The sequence below is a fragment of the Bubalus bubalis genome, chromosome X (genome assembly GCF_019923935.1).
Source record: "Bubalus bubalis isolate 160015118507 breed Murrah chromosome X, NDDB_SH_1, whole genome shotgun sequence".
In the NCBI taxonomy this organism is placed as follows: domain Eukaryota; kingdom Metazoa; phylum Chordata; class Mammalia; order Artiodactyla; family Bovidae; genus Bubalus; species Bubalus bubalis.
The window spans coordinates 105,377,659-105,390,534 of NC_059181.1; the positions used below are offsets into that span (position 1 = coordinate 105,377,659).

Below are 12,876 nucleotides of genomic sequence, written 5' to 3' on the forward strand. Positions count from 1 at the left end.
GGGGAAGCCATCCAGTAAAGAGTTAGAAACTAAGGACATTCAACAACAATGGCAACAGAATCCTGAGCCCTCTTCTCAGGCACCAGGCAGCTTCGCAAAGGGGAACGAGCCTTGCAGGCAATGTAAGCAAAAGGTCTAAGACACCAGGTCACTGAAGGGTGCTCTGCCTTCCTGCTCTAGGAGTCCCAGTGGCCTTGGGTGGCCGCCCTTGGTCTCTGTGCAGCTCCGCTTGGAGGGGTCCTGGCTTCCCTTCACGCCCAGACACACTGTCTTGGCTCCCCCTCCCCCAGTCTAGGTCAGCACACTTTCCTGAGACCTTTCACCAAACTGCTGTTACTTCAAACCAACACCCGGACCTTCCTTATTTGTTTACACCCAAAGTCAAATAATTCAGTTGGGACAGTTGACCAGTTATGAGAAGATACTGCCGCAGCACTTAAACAGCTCTTGAAAAGTGTCCCAAATTTGGAAGAGCAAATCATGTGCTACAGGCTGATCCAGCATCCGACAGGGTCATCTCTGGAGCTGAAGCCCAGTCCAGAAGTGTGGAGTGTGAATTTTGTTGGGGGGCAGGTGGTGAAAAGCAGGCAAGACATTCCCCAACAGTCTCAGCTTTTACACTCCAGTCGTCATCAGAAAGCAAGTGTGGGCCACAATCGCAGTTCCCCACCTAGTGAGAGGGGAGCCCGATTTCAAGGCATTGTAGAAGGCAAATAGCAAGCATCCTCTCTGGACATTCTGGATGATTCCATGTGATACCCGTTTAGTTCCTGATGCACACCCGATTGATTACCACCACATGTGCTAATGAAGAGGAGTGAAAATCTAATGAAGAGGAGTGAGATGAAATGGAGAAATGCCAAACCAAAGATGCATCACTTATACATGTCAGATATCTGGGTAAGCACTTAGAAACCCTGGAGCCTTTCAGGGCACTGAGACCAGAGCACATGTTCCTGGCATCTCTGCTTGCATCTCTCCAGGAAAGTCCACTTTCTGTTGAAAAATCAGACATCACCACCTGTACCCCCAGTATCTAGTCATCTCTAGGTGGGTACCAAGGTAAAAAAAAGGTGCTCACGTTCAAAATTTAGTCAGCTTATCCAGTGGAACCAATGGGATGATGCTGTACTGGGGAGATACACCTTTTCTTTATTAAAAGTTGGTTACTGACCCATAGGAGTGAAGCCATTCACTTTCTAGAGCGATGGAAATGGATAGCATTGTGCATGGATTTACGCGCCTTCTGGGTCCGTCATGAAGCAATTGTTGCCCCTATCCTGGGTCCTCAGCTGAACAAAAAGGGGACCAGAGCCCAAGCACATGGCCTCAGGCCCCTGTCCCCTGCCCATTGTGGAGATGGGCTTCCTGAAGCCCTGCTGCCTTAAGACAGATTGTCTGGCACCTCAGACAAACAACACGCTTCCCAGTGACCTCACCAGAGAGTCCAAAGACAACACTCCTTTAAAACTTCTTTTTTCTAGTGGAAAATCCAAAGCTGCAAATACTTTCCACTGCCAAAAGGTAAGGTTGGAGCCAACTGTGGTCTAAAACCTGAGGTCAATGTGCTAAGGGGACAAGATTCATTTCACAAATATTTACTAAATGCTGGGCTCAAAGACAACGTGACACACAGAGCAAAAAGAGGCTGAAATAAAAGCAAGTTATAACAACTAAAGAACTTTTCCTAAGTCACAAATGTGCACAAGTGACGGTCATATAACTGTATGAAATGAGTCAATCTCTATCTCCTTCTCTCCCTCTCACTTTCAGAGTCGTTCAAGCAGTGGGTGCTCCAAGCAGCATGTGCAGAAGGACCCCTGCACTTCCAAGCCCAGTTTCTGACAGGGGAAGTGCGTGCTTCTCAGAGGCCCAGAGGGGGAAATCTCCAGCACACCCACCACCTGCCTGCCCTCTGGCAGCCTGTGTGACTGAGCCAAAGACCCTGGCGGGTGATGAAGGGGGCTGGCAGGTGGCGATCCAACTGGGATGCAGGGCTGAGAAGGGCAAGGGGCAGAATTCCTGGTCCCAGCTCTGGGGACAGTGTGGGCAGAACAATCCAGACCTGCCAGCAACTTCCCCCCAGGCAGCACAAACTCTCCCCTGCAGAGTCTCTGTGGGTAGGGTGGGCAGAGGGTGGCCTGCAGTAAAGTGCCATTTGAAGGCTTCACCCTGTCTCTGCAGGGATAGGGGAGGGAGTGAGAAGACGAGCCAGGCTTGCCAGCAAGCTAACTGACCGTCAGGCCTGAGGTAGGCCCCTTTCTCCTTCCTGAGGTCTTCTGAGAGGGTTGGAAGGATTCTTATTTAAGGGGCGATTTCCTGACACTCCCCTATAGCAAAAATTTCTACTATGACTTACATTACACCTGAATGCAGAAACATGAAAAGCAACTGAACCTCTAATATTGTAACAAACACCATGTGAAAGCAGGAGCCATTACTGGGCTTGCTCTGTGCAAATTCCTAACCTGGCCTGCTTTCCTCCTGATCAGCACTAGGCATGAGGGGCTGCTGTTTCAGGGGGAGAAGCAACTTAAGTTGGGCGCTTTAGGCACTGAGGGTGGGGAGGAGGAGCAGACAGGCCAGCCCGGCCCTTGCAGGCTGAATCTGGAGGCAGTGGGTGGGGTGAGCTGGGGTGCGGGTAGGAGACAAAAGGCAGCAGGGCAGCTGGTGGCAGCTGGGAGGGACCTGAGCCCAAGGGCTCCTCTCTCTGGGAGGGGAAGCCGAGAGTCCCCAGGCCTCATCCTCTTTGAAGGGCCCAGGGAAGCTGTCCTCCCAAATTCCCTGAGCTCCGAAAAGATGGGTCCTGGGTGCTGCTTCTCCTGGAAGCAGCTGGCGGTGCCCGTGGGAGGCTGCGGCTTTCAGGCACAAAGTCAAATGGCCTGGAAAAAGTATGGGCCACTGCTCAGCACAAAAGCAGGGTGTCCTGTGAATTACCCCCTGGGGAGACGCCACTCTCCGTGGGCTGAGGTGTGGGCACACAAAGAGGGCACGAGCAGTTTACCGTCGCAGTCTCTGAGTCCTTTCTCAGACCATTTCTGATGAATTTTAGGTGATGTCACAGTCCAGCCACAGCCCACAATTTTGAGTGCTGTCAAGTCCCTTCCACTACTAAGCTTTTAAAGGATTAAAGTGCTCTTTGTGTCTTCTACCTGAAAACACTAACAAGTCTTGGGATGAAGGGAAGGCCCCCTATGAGATGATATGGGTCACTACTTAACTCAAAGCACTCGCTCCCTCCCACCCACAGCATGCAGGCCCCAGGCACGAGGGGCAAGGGCACTTTCAGCTGCTCCAGTGAGGAATACAAATGTGATACAGGGCCAGTCTTCAGTGCAGTCTCTGGGGTACAACTGCATCATCAACGAGGGAAGGGAGGGGGACTAGGAGGGCTCATCTTCAAGTCAGCCCTCCTGCAGAGCACTCAGTCAGATGGCAGTGCTGGGGCAGTGGCACAGCTGGAGTCTTGAAGGTGATTCTCATTCTCTGGGCGGGACTCTGCAGCGGCTCTTTGGAGGTCCAGGCAGGCCAGGTCCATCTCTGAGTTGTTCCCTTCCAAGAGGTTCTGGTGAATTCTCGGCTGCTGGTCAGGCTGTGGTTTCTCCTTGGAGGCCTGGTTGCAGTCATCACAGTGGCCGCAGGCACAGGGCTGTGGGCGGCTGTGGGTGTGCCAGTGCTTCAGGAAGGCACAGCTGTGGTGGAACGCCTTTCCGCACTCTTGACACACGTAGGGGCTCTTCTCAGTGTGCACTATCTGGTGGTTGAGGAGGTTGAATCGCCGGCTGAAGGTCTTCCCACACTCACTGCACTCATAGGGCTTCTCACCGGTGTGCACCCGGCGGTGCTGGTTGAGGCCTGAATGCCCCCGGAAGGCCTTTCCGCACTCCTTGCACATGAATGGCTTCTCTTCCTTGTGGACACGCTGGTGGTGAGTGAGCTGGGAGATGCCCTTGAAGGCTTTTGGGCACTGGCTGCATGTGTAGGGCTTCTCACTGCTGTGCGTGCGTTGGTGCTCCATTAGGTTGGAGCTCCTGGTGAAGGCCTTGCCGCACACATCACAGGAGTAGGGCCGCTCACCGCTGTGGATGCGCTGGTGCTCCTTGAGTGTGAATTTGCGCCCAAAGCGTTTCCCACATTCATCACACCCATAGGGCTTCTCGCCAGTGTGGATAATCTGGTGTTTCATGAGGCTGGAGCCACGTGTGAAAGTCTTTTCACACTCACCACATGTATAGGGCTTCTCACCGCTGTGGGTGCGCTGGTGCTCCATGAGTGAGAACTTGCGCTGAAAATGTCTCCCACACTCACCACACTTAAAGGGCTTCACGCCACTATGGATGACTTGGTGCTTGACGAGGTTGGAGTTCCGGGTAAAGGATTTCCCACACTGCTGACACACGAACCGCCTCTCTGTGTCTTTGAAACTCGGCTGCCTTACAACCAAATCCTGCTTACCTCCGCAGCTGCTTCCCTGCATCTCTCTTCCCTCACCTGGGGAGCTGCCTTGGCCTTTCTCCTCAGGAGGGTCATCCCTGCTGGAACTTGTCTGTGGACAACAGGCATGTTTCTGTCTGTTCTCAAGTGTTTCCTCCGACTGCCCAGTTACCTGGCCCATGTTGCCAACCTGAAGATCGGCCCCTGGGAGTTCTTTTGGACAATTTTTCTCCTTTGAAATTGTCAGCGTGCTATTCATCCTGTCACCTGGAAAGACATAGAGAGCACCAAGTGTCACTACCTTCCTGGGTCTCAATTTAGGTTTGTTCTTTAACCCTCACCCTCACTCCAAGGCTGAGAAGAGCTGAATCAGGAGTTGAGGACATGGGAGAGAAAGCAAGATGACCATCAGCAGACAGGAAGGCAAGAGGGGAGGAGGTAGCAGTGAGCTAAAAACAGAAGAGCTGTTGTGAGACAGAGGATTCCATGGCAGATTTAAAACTGTCGTGAAAGAGAAGGTCCAACCCAAAGTGACCATGCCACCCTCCATCAACTGCTGCTCTTTGCCAATGGCTCAGGCAAGCCAGTAGAGCTCCTCTCACTCGTGCATCCCTGTGGTGATCCTCATCCTGTGGACATCTGCTACCCATGGTTTCTCTCCTTGCTCTAGCTGGATGATCAGCTGAGGCTTGGAGAACGAAAATCCTGTCCATGGAGAACAAGGTTAATCACTCCTGGACTCAGTCCAGCATTAGTATCTTCAGGACCAGAGAATAAAGAACTTTCTAGAAAGTGTCACTGGGAAGGTCCTGAAAAAAGGCACAGTCCCTCTAGGGGCAAAGAGCTCTGAGTGTATGAAAAGGCTTGGCGTGTATCAAGAGTCTTAAGTAGGTGGTGATTTGGGCCAAGAAGATAACCATGTTATTATTTGGTCTGCCAGATGGGCAGCCTTGTGGGAAGTGGGGAGTTAGTGTAGAGACACTGAAGGACAGACAGAGGGCTGGAGCAAAGCTGCAGGGAGTATCAAGGAGTGAACAGAGCTGAAAGGCTGCCTGTTTCACCATGTAAGAGAGGAGATGTCTCTGTTCCTTACACCAAACCTCACTGCCTGGTGAGGGGCAGAAACAACCAAGGGGGGGACAGTGGAGGAGCCTTTGCCAGCTCTTTCCAGATGCCTCCAGACTGGAAAACCAAGTCCTGGGCCTCTATGCCCTGGGCTCTATATGGCTTGATGCAAGGAACAGATGCTTCTAAACTCTATAATATGAAATGTACATAAAAGACAACCTTGGTAAAAATAAGTATAAATTAATGCATATAAATTTTCAAGCATAACTTGCACTTATCTTTTGGGTAGATGAGGTTTAGTTAACCCCCGATTTTATATCAAAATACCTATAGGCCTAAAACCATTTAGATAAAACTGTCTTTGAGGTAAAAGCTTGGACACCAGTGTATTACTGACCTGATGGGAAATGCATTTATTCTTAGAATCATAGTAACTAGCAAGAAAAGGAATTCAGAAATAAACTGAGTCCTGAGACAGGATGGGGGCCTGACTGTGTGCAGGATCCTTACCCACTGACACCAAATGGTGGTGATTCTCTAGCATCACTTGCTTGTACAGCTTCCTTTGTCTGTGATCCAGAAGCTTTCATTCTGTCTTGGTGAAGTACACGGCAACATCCTCAAAAGATACTGGCACCTAAAACAAACCATTGCTGTGGTTTCAGGGGAATTTACCCCCATGGGTCCCAGGATGAGCTGGCAGCAACAAAAAACATGGATCGTGGTGGGGCCCAGAGAGCTCGGCAAGAGCTGTGACAGTGGGACGGGAAAATGCAACAGATGGAGGCTGATGGGAGGGGATGCCAGGCCAAGGGGCTGGAGACCCACTCACCTTGGGTCTGGCTGTCAGGATGGCTGCCATCTTGGGGGTACAGGGATGCTAAGGGGGTGGAGAGAGACTGATGTGAGCTGAGCCTATGCACTGTGTGACCTTGTCCAGATAAGGCCCCAATCAGAGCTGCTAACAAAATTCAACACATAACACTTTCCAAAGCTGAGCTTCTGTCCCCTCTCCTCAGGAGACAAGGATTCCATCTCTCCTCATGCTGGACCCGCCTAGCCAGGCTGCCAGACTGTTAAGGGAGTGTCTTTCTTCTTTCCTTTTCTCACTTCCTTCCTCTCTCAGCCCTCCTACCACATGACTAGCCCCTCAATCCTGACTTTCAAGCTATCCCTGGAAGCCCCACTGCCACTCCCTTGCCCCTGAGGTCAGGGTTCTTTACATACACATATAAATGTATATATATATATACAATTTTATTTATTTATTTTTGGCTCCTCTGGGTCTTTGCTGCTGCATGGGCTTTTCTCTAGTTGCAACCCCATGGACTGTAACCCACCAGGCTCCTCTGTCCATAGAATCCTCTAGGCAATAATACTGGAGTGGGTTGTCATTCCCTTCTCCAGGGGATCTTCCTGACCCAGGGATCGAACCCAGGTCTCCTGCATTGCAAGCAGATTCTTTACCGTCTGAGCCACTAGGAAGCCTATATATATATATATATATATATATATATATAATATATATATGCTTTTATTTATTTTTGGCTGTACTGGGTCTCTGTTGCTGCATGGGCTTTTCTCTAGTTGCAGAGAGTGGGGACTACTCTCCAGCTGTGGTGCACAGGCTTCTCACTGAAGTGGCTTCTCACTGAAGTGGCTTCTCTTCAGTAGTTGCAGCATGTGGCCTCAGTAGTTGCAGCTCCTGGCCTCTAGAGCACAGGCTCAGTAGTTGTGGTGCATGGACTCAGTTGCTCTGCAGTATGTGGGTTCTTTCCATCCCAGGGATTGAACCCGTGTCTCCTGTATTGGCAGGCACATTCTTTACCACTGAGCCACCAGGGAAGCCCCGCAGAAGGAGATCGAGCTCAGGGTTCTTAAAGAAAAACTTCAAATACACGTCACTTTCACTTGTAAACAGACTTGCTCTCAGAGAAAGAGAAAGACCAAGCTGGTGGAATGCATGATGGAGGCTTCCCCCCTCCAATGCTGGGAGAGAGGGTGCTTTCTGAGAGCACAGGCTGAGAGCTGTGGACTGGGGGTGAGCAAAGAGAGTAGCAGGCAAAGGGCATGGCCCATACCCAGCCCGAAGATGGGCCCCAGCTGGGCCGTTGGGGGAAGAGTGGGTGTCACAGCCTGTTTGAGCCCCGAGAAAGGGCAAGGGGACAGGGTCCCTGGAACAATTTAAATCGCCCCAAATTTCCTTATCACCCACAATGAGCTGTCAGTTAACAATGTGCTGTGCTTAGTTGCTTAGTTGTGTCCCACTCTCTGTGACCCCCATGGACTGTAGCCCTGCCAGGCTCCTCCATCCATGGGGACTCTCCACACAAGAATACTGGAGCGGGTTGCCATGCCCTCCTCCAGGGGATCTTCCCAACCTAGGGACTGAACCTGGGTCTTCCGCATTGCTGGCAGATTCTTTACCATCTGAGCCACCAGGGAAGCAGAAGTAGTAGAATGATGGGGGAAAAATATCTTAACAAATGACAAAAAAATTCAACTTGAAATGTCCTTGCACCAATTAAAGGAGTACATTTTTATTTTAAAGAAACACCATCAACTGTCAGTGACTAGAGAAAAATTAATACTAAATCACTTGCAAGTAGCTATGTAACTAACCTCCAAGTTGGGACAAAAAGCTTATAACAAACCAAGAATTCTTCCCTAAATTGGCAAAGCCAAATGAATACAAAATCATTTCTTAGAAAGCACCTAAGAGTTGCCTAAGCAGTGAGAACAAGAGGGACTAAAGTTCAGGAGATAACCATGGATAATTAATTTAATGTTCTTTTCTTGGACAACTCAAGGCACAGGGAACAGGCTGAGAATTACAGTTTGTCCTGAGCAGAAGTTTAAAGCAGTCTGAGAAGGCTGTTGTAACAAAATCATAGACATGAGACATCTTAAGCATATGGTTGTCTTTTCCTCTCATGGTGTATATGAACTTCTGAAGCTAAAAAGGCCCAACAACTAAACTGAAAGTCTGAAAAGCAGAGCTCAGGGAACTGATGATACAAAACTTAAGAGTTAAGGAACCTTTAAGGGAAGAAGTCTGGTGAACAAACTAGGTTTTCAGATGAAAGCCAAGAAATAATCAAAGGCAGCTGATACCTTACTAAAACAAAACCCAACCCGCATTCCATTCAGTACCTTCCTGAATTAAGGGGGCTAACTTCCACTTTATCAACCTAGCAAAGAAAGGGTGAAACTTTTCCAGGGGAAGATATAATCTTCAGGAGTATCTATAATTTTAAAGATTCTAAAATATGAATTAAATTAACATTTAATTGTAAATACTGCAGGATTATTTATATTTCTAGCATTTAACTAAAAATAACTACATTACCAAGAAATAGGACCATAAGAACAAACCTCAAAAAGAAGAAAAACAACACAGAACAGAACCAAATAAGCAATCTACATATTTGAGTTAACAAACTAAGACATTAAAATATAATTAATATGTTAAAGAAAATAGTGAAAGAGATGGAAGAAATACATGAAAAGATGGCAATTTCCCTAGACAACATCTGTATCAGAAAAGAATCAAAAGGATACTCTTTAACTGAAACGTCTAAAGTGAGCTCAATAAATGGTATTAATAGGAGATAAGGCTTCCCTCATAGCACAGTTGATAAAGAACCTGCAATGCAGGAGACCAGGGTTCGATTTCTGGGTCGGGAAGATCCCCTGGAGAAGGGAATGGCAACCCACTCCAGTATTCTTGCCTGGAGAATCCCATGGACAGAGGAGCATGGCAGGCTACAGACCATGGGGTCACAAAGAGTCAGAAATGACTTAGCAACTAAACCGCCACCAACAGGAGAGTAACACAAAAGTCAGAATTTTGAATTGGATGACATGTCGATACAAAATACTATAAATAAAAGCCCAGACATTAAAAAACAAAAAAGTGGAAAATACAGAAAAGACCAATAAGAGACATATGAAACACTATAACTGAAGATCTATGAAGAAAACAGATCTGAACAAACGTTTACAAGATTTTCTAAATGTAAGAGGAAGGTATTAACCAACAGATTTAAGAAGCTCTAAGAATATCAAGCAAGAGAAATTAAAAAAAAAGAAAAATTATACAAAGGCACAACATAGTTCCACTGATGAAAACCAAAGAAAAAGAGAAAACTTTACAACCAGCATGGGGGAGAAGGAGTAAGGAGAAGACATAGTACCTTCAAAGGAGCAGTAAGAAGAGTTAGAACTAGAGCTAACTTCAAGGAAAAAGATGGCAGAAATTGGAAAAATAGGATAAAAATCATAGGCACCACAATAACCATTTGCGTGAGTTATTTTACGACAGGAGGTCCTGGTAAGGAACACATAACCAACAAGCCACAACCAAACAGAAGAGTTCGGAAAAGGCCAAAAGGAGATGTCACATGTCCCAGGATCCTCTTTGCAGGAATCCATTTTGGCTAAGCAATGCATGTGCCACCAGGAAGGGCCCTGAGTCAGAATGACTTGCCAAAGACAACCCAGACGCTAATCCCACCCATAAAACCCGAGACTGCAGGCCACGTGGCCGAGCAGTTCTCCTGGGTTCCCTTACCCTACTGTTCTCTGCCTGGGTGCCCCTTCTCAGTAAAATCTCTTGTAAAGTCTCAGTAAAGTCTCAGGATGTATGCCTCCTTGGACAATTCATTTCCAAGTGTCAGACACGAGCCCTCTCTCAGGCTCTGGAAGGGGTCCCCCTTCCTGCAAAACCATGAGGTGAAATGCTGAGGGCTGCTGGCCACATGATGTCATAATGTCTTCCCTATTTACTGCTGGTCACAAGAGATGAAGTGAACCTAAGGGTGGGACAGAGCTGGGATGTCCCCCAGAGGTGGGATGTCCATTCCCTTGGTGGAAGTGCTCAGTAGGGCTCCTGCCAAAGCTTGATCTGATTCTATGCCGCCTTGGGACTCAGCCTCTGGTTTACAGAGGACCTTGGGACAGAGGGACCGGTTAAGGGCACCACAATGGAGCAGCCAGCACTGATCCAGAAGGTGGGCTGTTTCCTGGTTTCCTCTGCAAATCAGTGTCACAGGGGAAAGAGGAGGCTGGGGAGGGAGATTGTTCTGGATTAAAAAAGAGTTAAGTGGCCAACAGCCAAGTGCAGTGGAAGTCCCTGATGACATGCTAGCATGAACAAAAGAGGAATCAAAGGGGGAGTGGAGGGTGAGGGTGGGGCAACTGCTGCCCACATGGTGAGTGAATCGTGGCCCCCGGGTCAGGGAAGAAAATGTCTTTCTCAAGAGATGCACAGTGAACCATTTGGGGAGAACAGGGCTTGTGAAGTGACTTTCAAGTATTTTAATGAAAACAAAAGAAAGAGAGATGGAAAGAGGGGGAGGGAGGAAGAGAGCGTGAGGGAGGGAAACAAGCACATAAGGCAAGCTGGAGGCCACTGCTAACCCTGGGAGGTGGGTACTGGGCTTCGTTAGACCATTCCACTTGTCCATTTGCTTGACAATGCTCAAAGTTAAAAGGGAAAACAGTCTGGTAGTTCCTTAGTAAGTAAACATAGTTATCATCAGGCCCAGTAGTTCCACTCCTGAGTATATGCTCAAAAGAATTGAAAACATGTTTTCATAAAAACTTGTCCACCAAAAAAAAAAAAAAAAAGAGAAAGAAACCTGTCCACCAAAAGAAAAAAAACTTGTCCACCCATGTGAATTAAGTGCAAAACAACTCATAATCTCCAAAAGGTGGAAACAACCCAAGTGTCTATCAACAGAAGAGTGGAAAACCAACCATGGTCTAGACAAAGATGGAACATTATTTGGCTGCAAAGGAGAATGAAATACTGACCCACGCTACCATGTGGGTGAACCTGGTGTCATGATGCTAAGTGAAAAAACCAGACACAGACACAAAAGGCCACATCCTGCATGATCAACCCTGAATATTCACTGGAAGGACTGATGCTGAAGCTGAAGCTCCAGTATTTTGGCCACTTGATGCAAAGAGCTGACTCACTGGGAAAGACCCTGATGCTGGGAAAGATTGAGGGCAAGTGGAGAAGCGGGCGACAGATGGTTGGATGGCATCACCGACTCAATGGACATGAGTTTGAGCACACTCCAGGAGATGGTAAAAGGCAGGGAAGCCTGGTATGCTGCAGTTGATGAGGTCGCAAAGAGTCGGACACAACTGAGCAACTAAACAACAACTACTGCATGATTCTACTTATATGATGCAAGATAAGATTTCACAAGAGCTTTCTTGATCGAGCTTTGAGATTATGACTAAAAACTTCCTCCAATTAAAATAAATAAATTAAATTTAAAAATATTTAAGATAAATATTGTGGAAAAAAAAAAAAAAGAAAAACTCTTTTCCTTTCACCTTCTCAGGCAGTTTGCTAAGCTCCCACCCCACGGACCCCCCATATCAGGGCCCCTCTCTCCTGGGCCACTAAACCCATGGCCCAAGTCCCACTTATTGAGGTCTCACACTCTGGGGCCAGGTACCAGACAGCTAGGATAGTCCCTGTGTCCTGGAGCCTGAGAAACCATTCAAACTAGCCACCGCCTAGGGAACCTGTGGACACTAGCTACCGTTATCAGGTGCGCCTTCCTGCGGCACTCACCCCTTCTTCTGCCTGTCATCTCTCCAGAGTGTCACTGTTCTGTAGCTCACTATAAACAAGAAATCTTTAAATCTTATAAAACATATGACATATCCAGAGAGTCATAGGTAGATCCAGGGAGTCAGAGAGCCAGGGGCTGGGATTGGGTGGGGTGGGGTGACTGCTTCTTTTCGGGGTGATCAAAGTGTTTGGAAGTTGCTACTGGTGACAGCTGCACAGTGTTGCCAATATACTTAATGTCGCTGTCAAGGGATTCTCTTTTACCATGTTCACTGGGAAACCACCATCATTCACTAAGAGGCCTGCACAAGCTGAAGGGGTGTGTGTGTGTGCGCACGCGCGTGTGTGTGTGTGTGTGGAATACTGATATTAGCAAGGGTTTTCAGACTATTGCCAAATTGTTTTCAAACACATCACAACCTTATTTTTTTCTCTATCATGACCGTACTGCCAGGTCACCAACCATTTTGAAAAACACAGAAAAACTTAAAGGAAGAGGTGTTTTCTCTAATCCTATATCCCAAGTTGTGCTGCAAGCCCTCAAGAGAGAAGACACTTGAACTGTGACTGCCCAAGAGAAACACGTCATGGACAGTTCACTGGTGGATGGAGACTGATGCTCAAGTTCAGTACCACAAGGCGCATCAGAGGTGCCAGCCAGCAAGCTGGTTACACACAGCAGCGTCTATCCTTGGGACCTAGCACCCCACTGGCAGCATAGTTTCAAATCCTGGAAAGAAACATGACAAGCCCTGTGCTCACAGACCCTGTGTGTG

The 12,876-nt window shown here is 47.9% G+C and overlaps 1 protein-coding gene across 2 annotated transcripts in view; it reads right to left on the minus strand.

Moving 5' to 3' along the window:
• ZFP92 (ZFP92 zinc finger protein) overlaps positions 1-12,876 on the minus strand; it is a 25,139-nt gene continuing 12,263 nt past the window's right edge. For both annotated transcript variants that reach the window (XM_044936847.2, XM_025276319.3), the window contains exons 2-4: positions 6,335-6,382; positions 6,013-6,139; positions 1-4,701 (exon numbers count right to left, since the gene is read on the minus strand). In XM_044936847.2, coding sequence (XP_044792782.2) covers positions 3,425-4,701; positions 6,013-6,046 — 1,311 coding nt within the window. In that variant the 5' untranslated portion in view covers positions 6,047-6,139; positions 6,335-6,382 and the 3' untranslated portion in view covers positions 1-3,424. The remainder of the gene's footprint in view (positions 4,702-6,012; positions 6,140-6,334; positions 6,383-12,876) is intronic.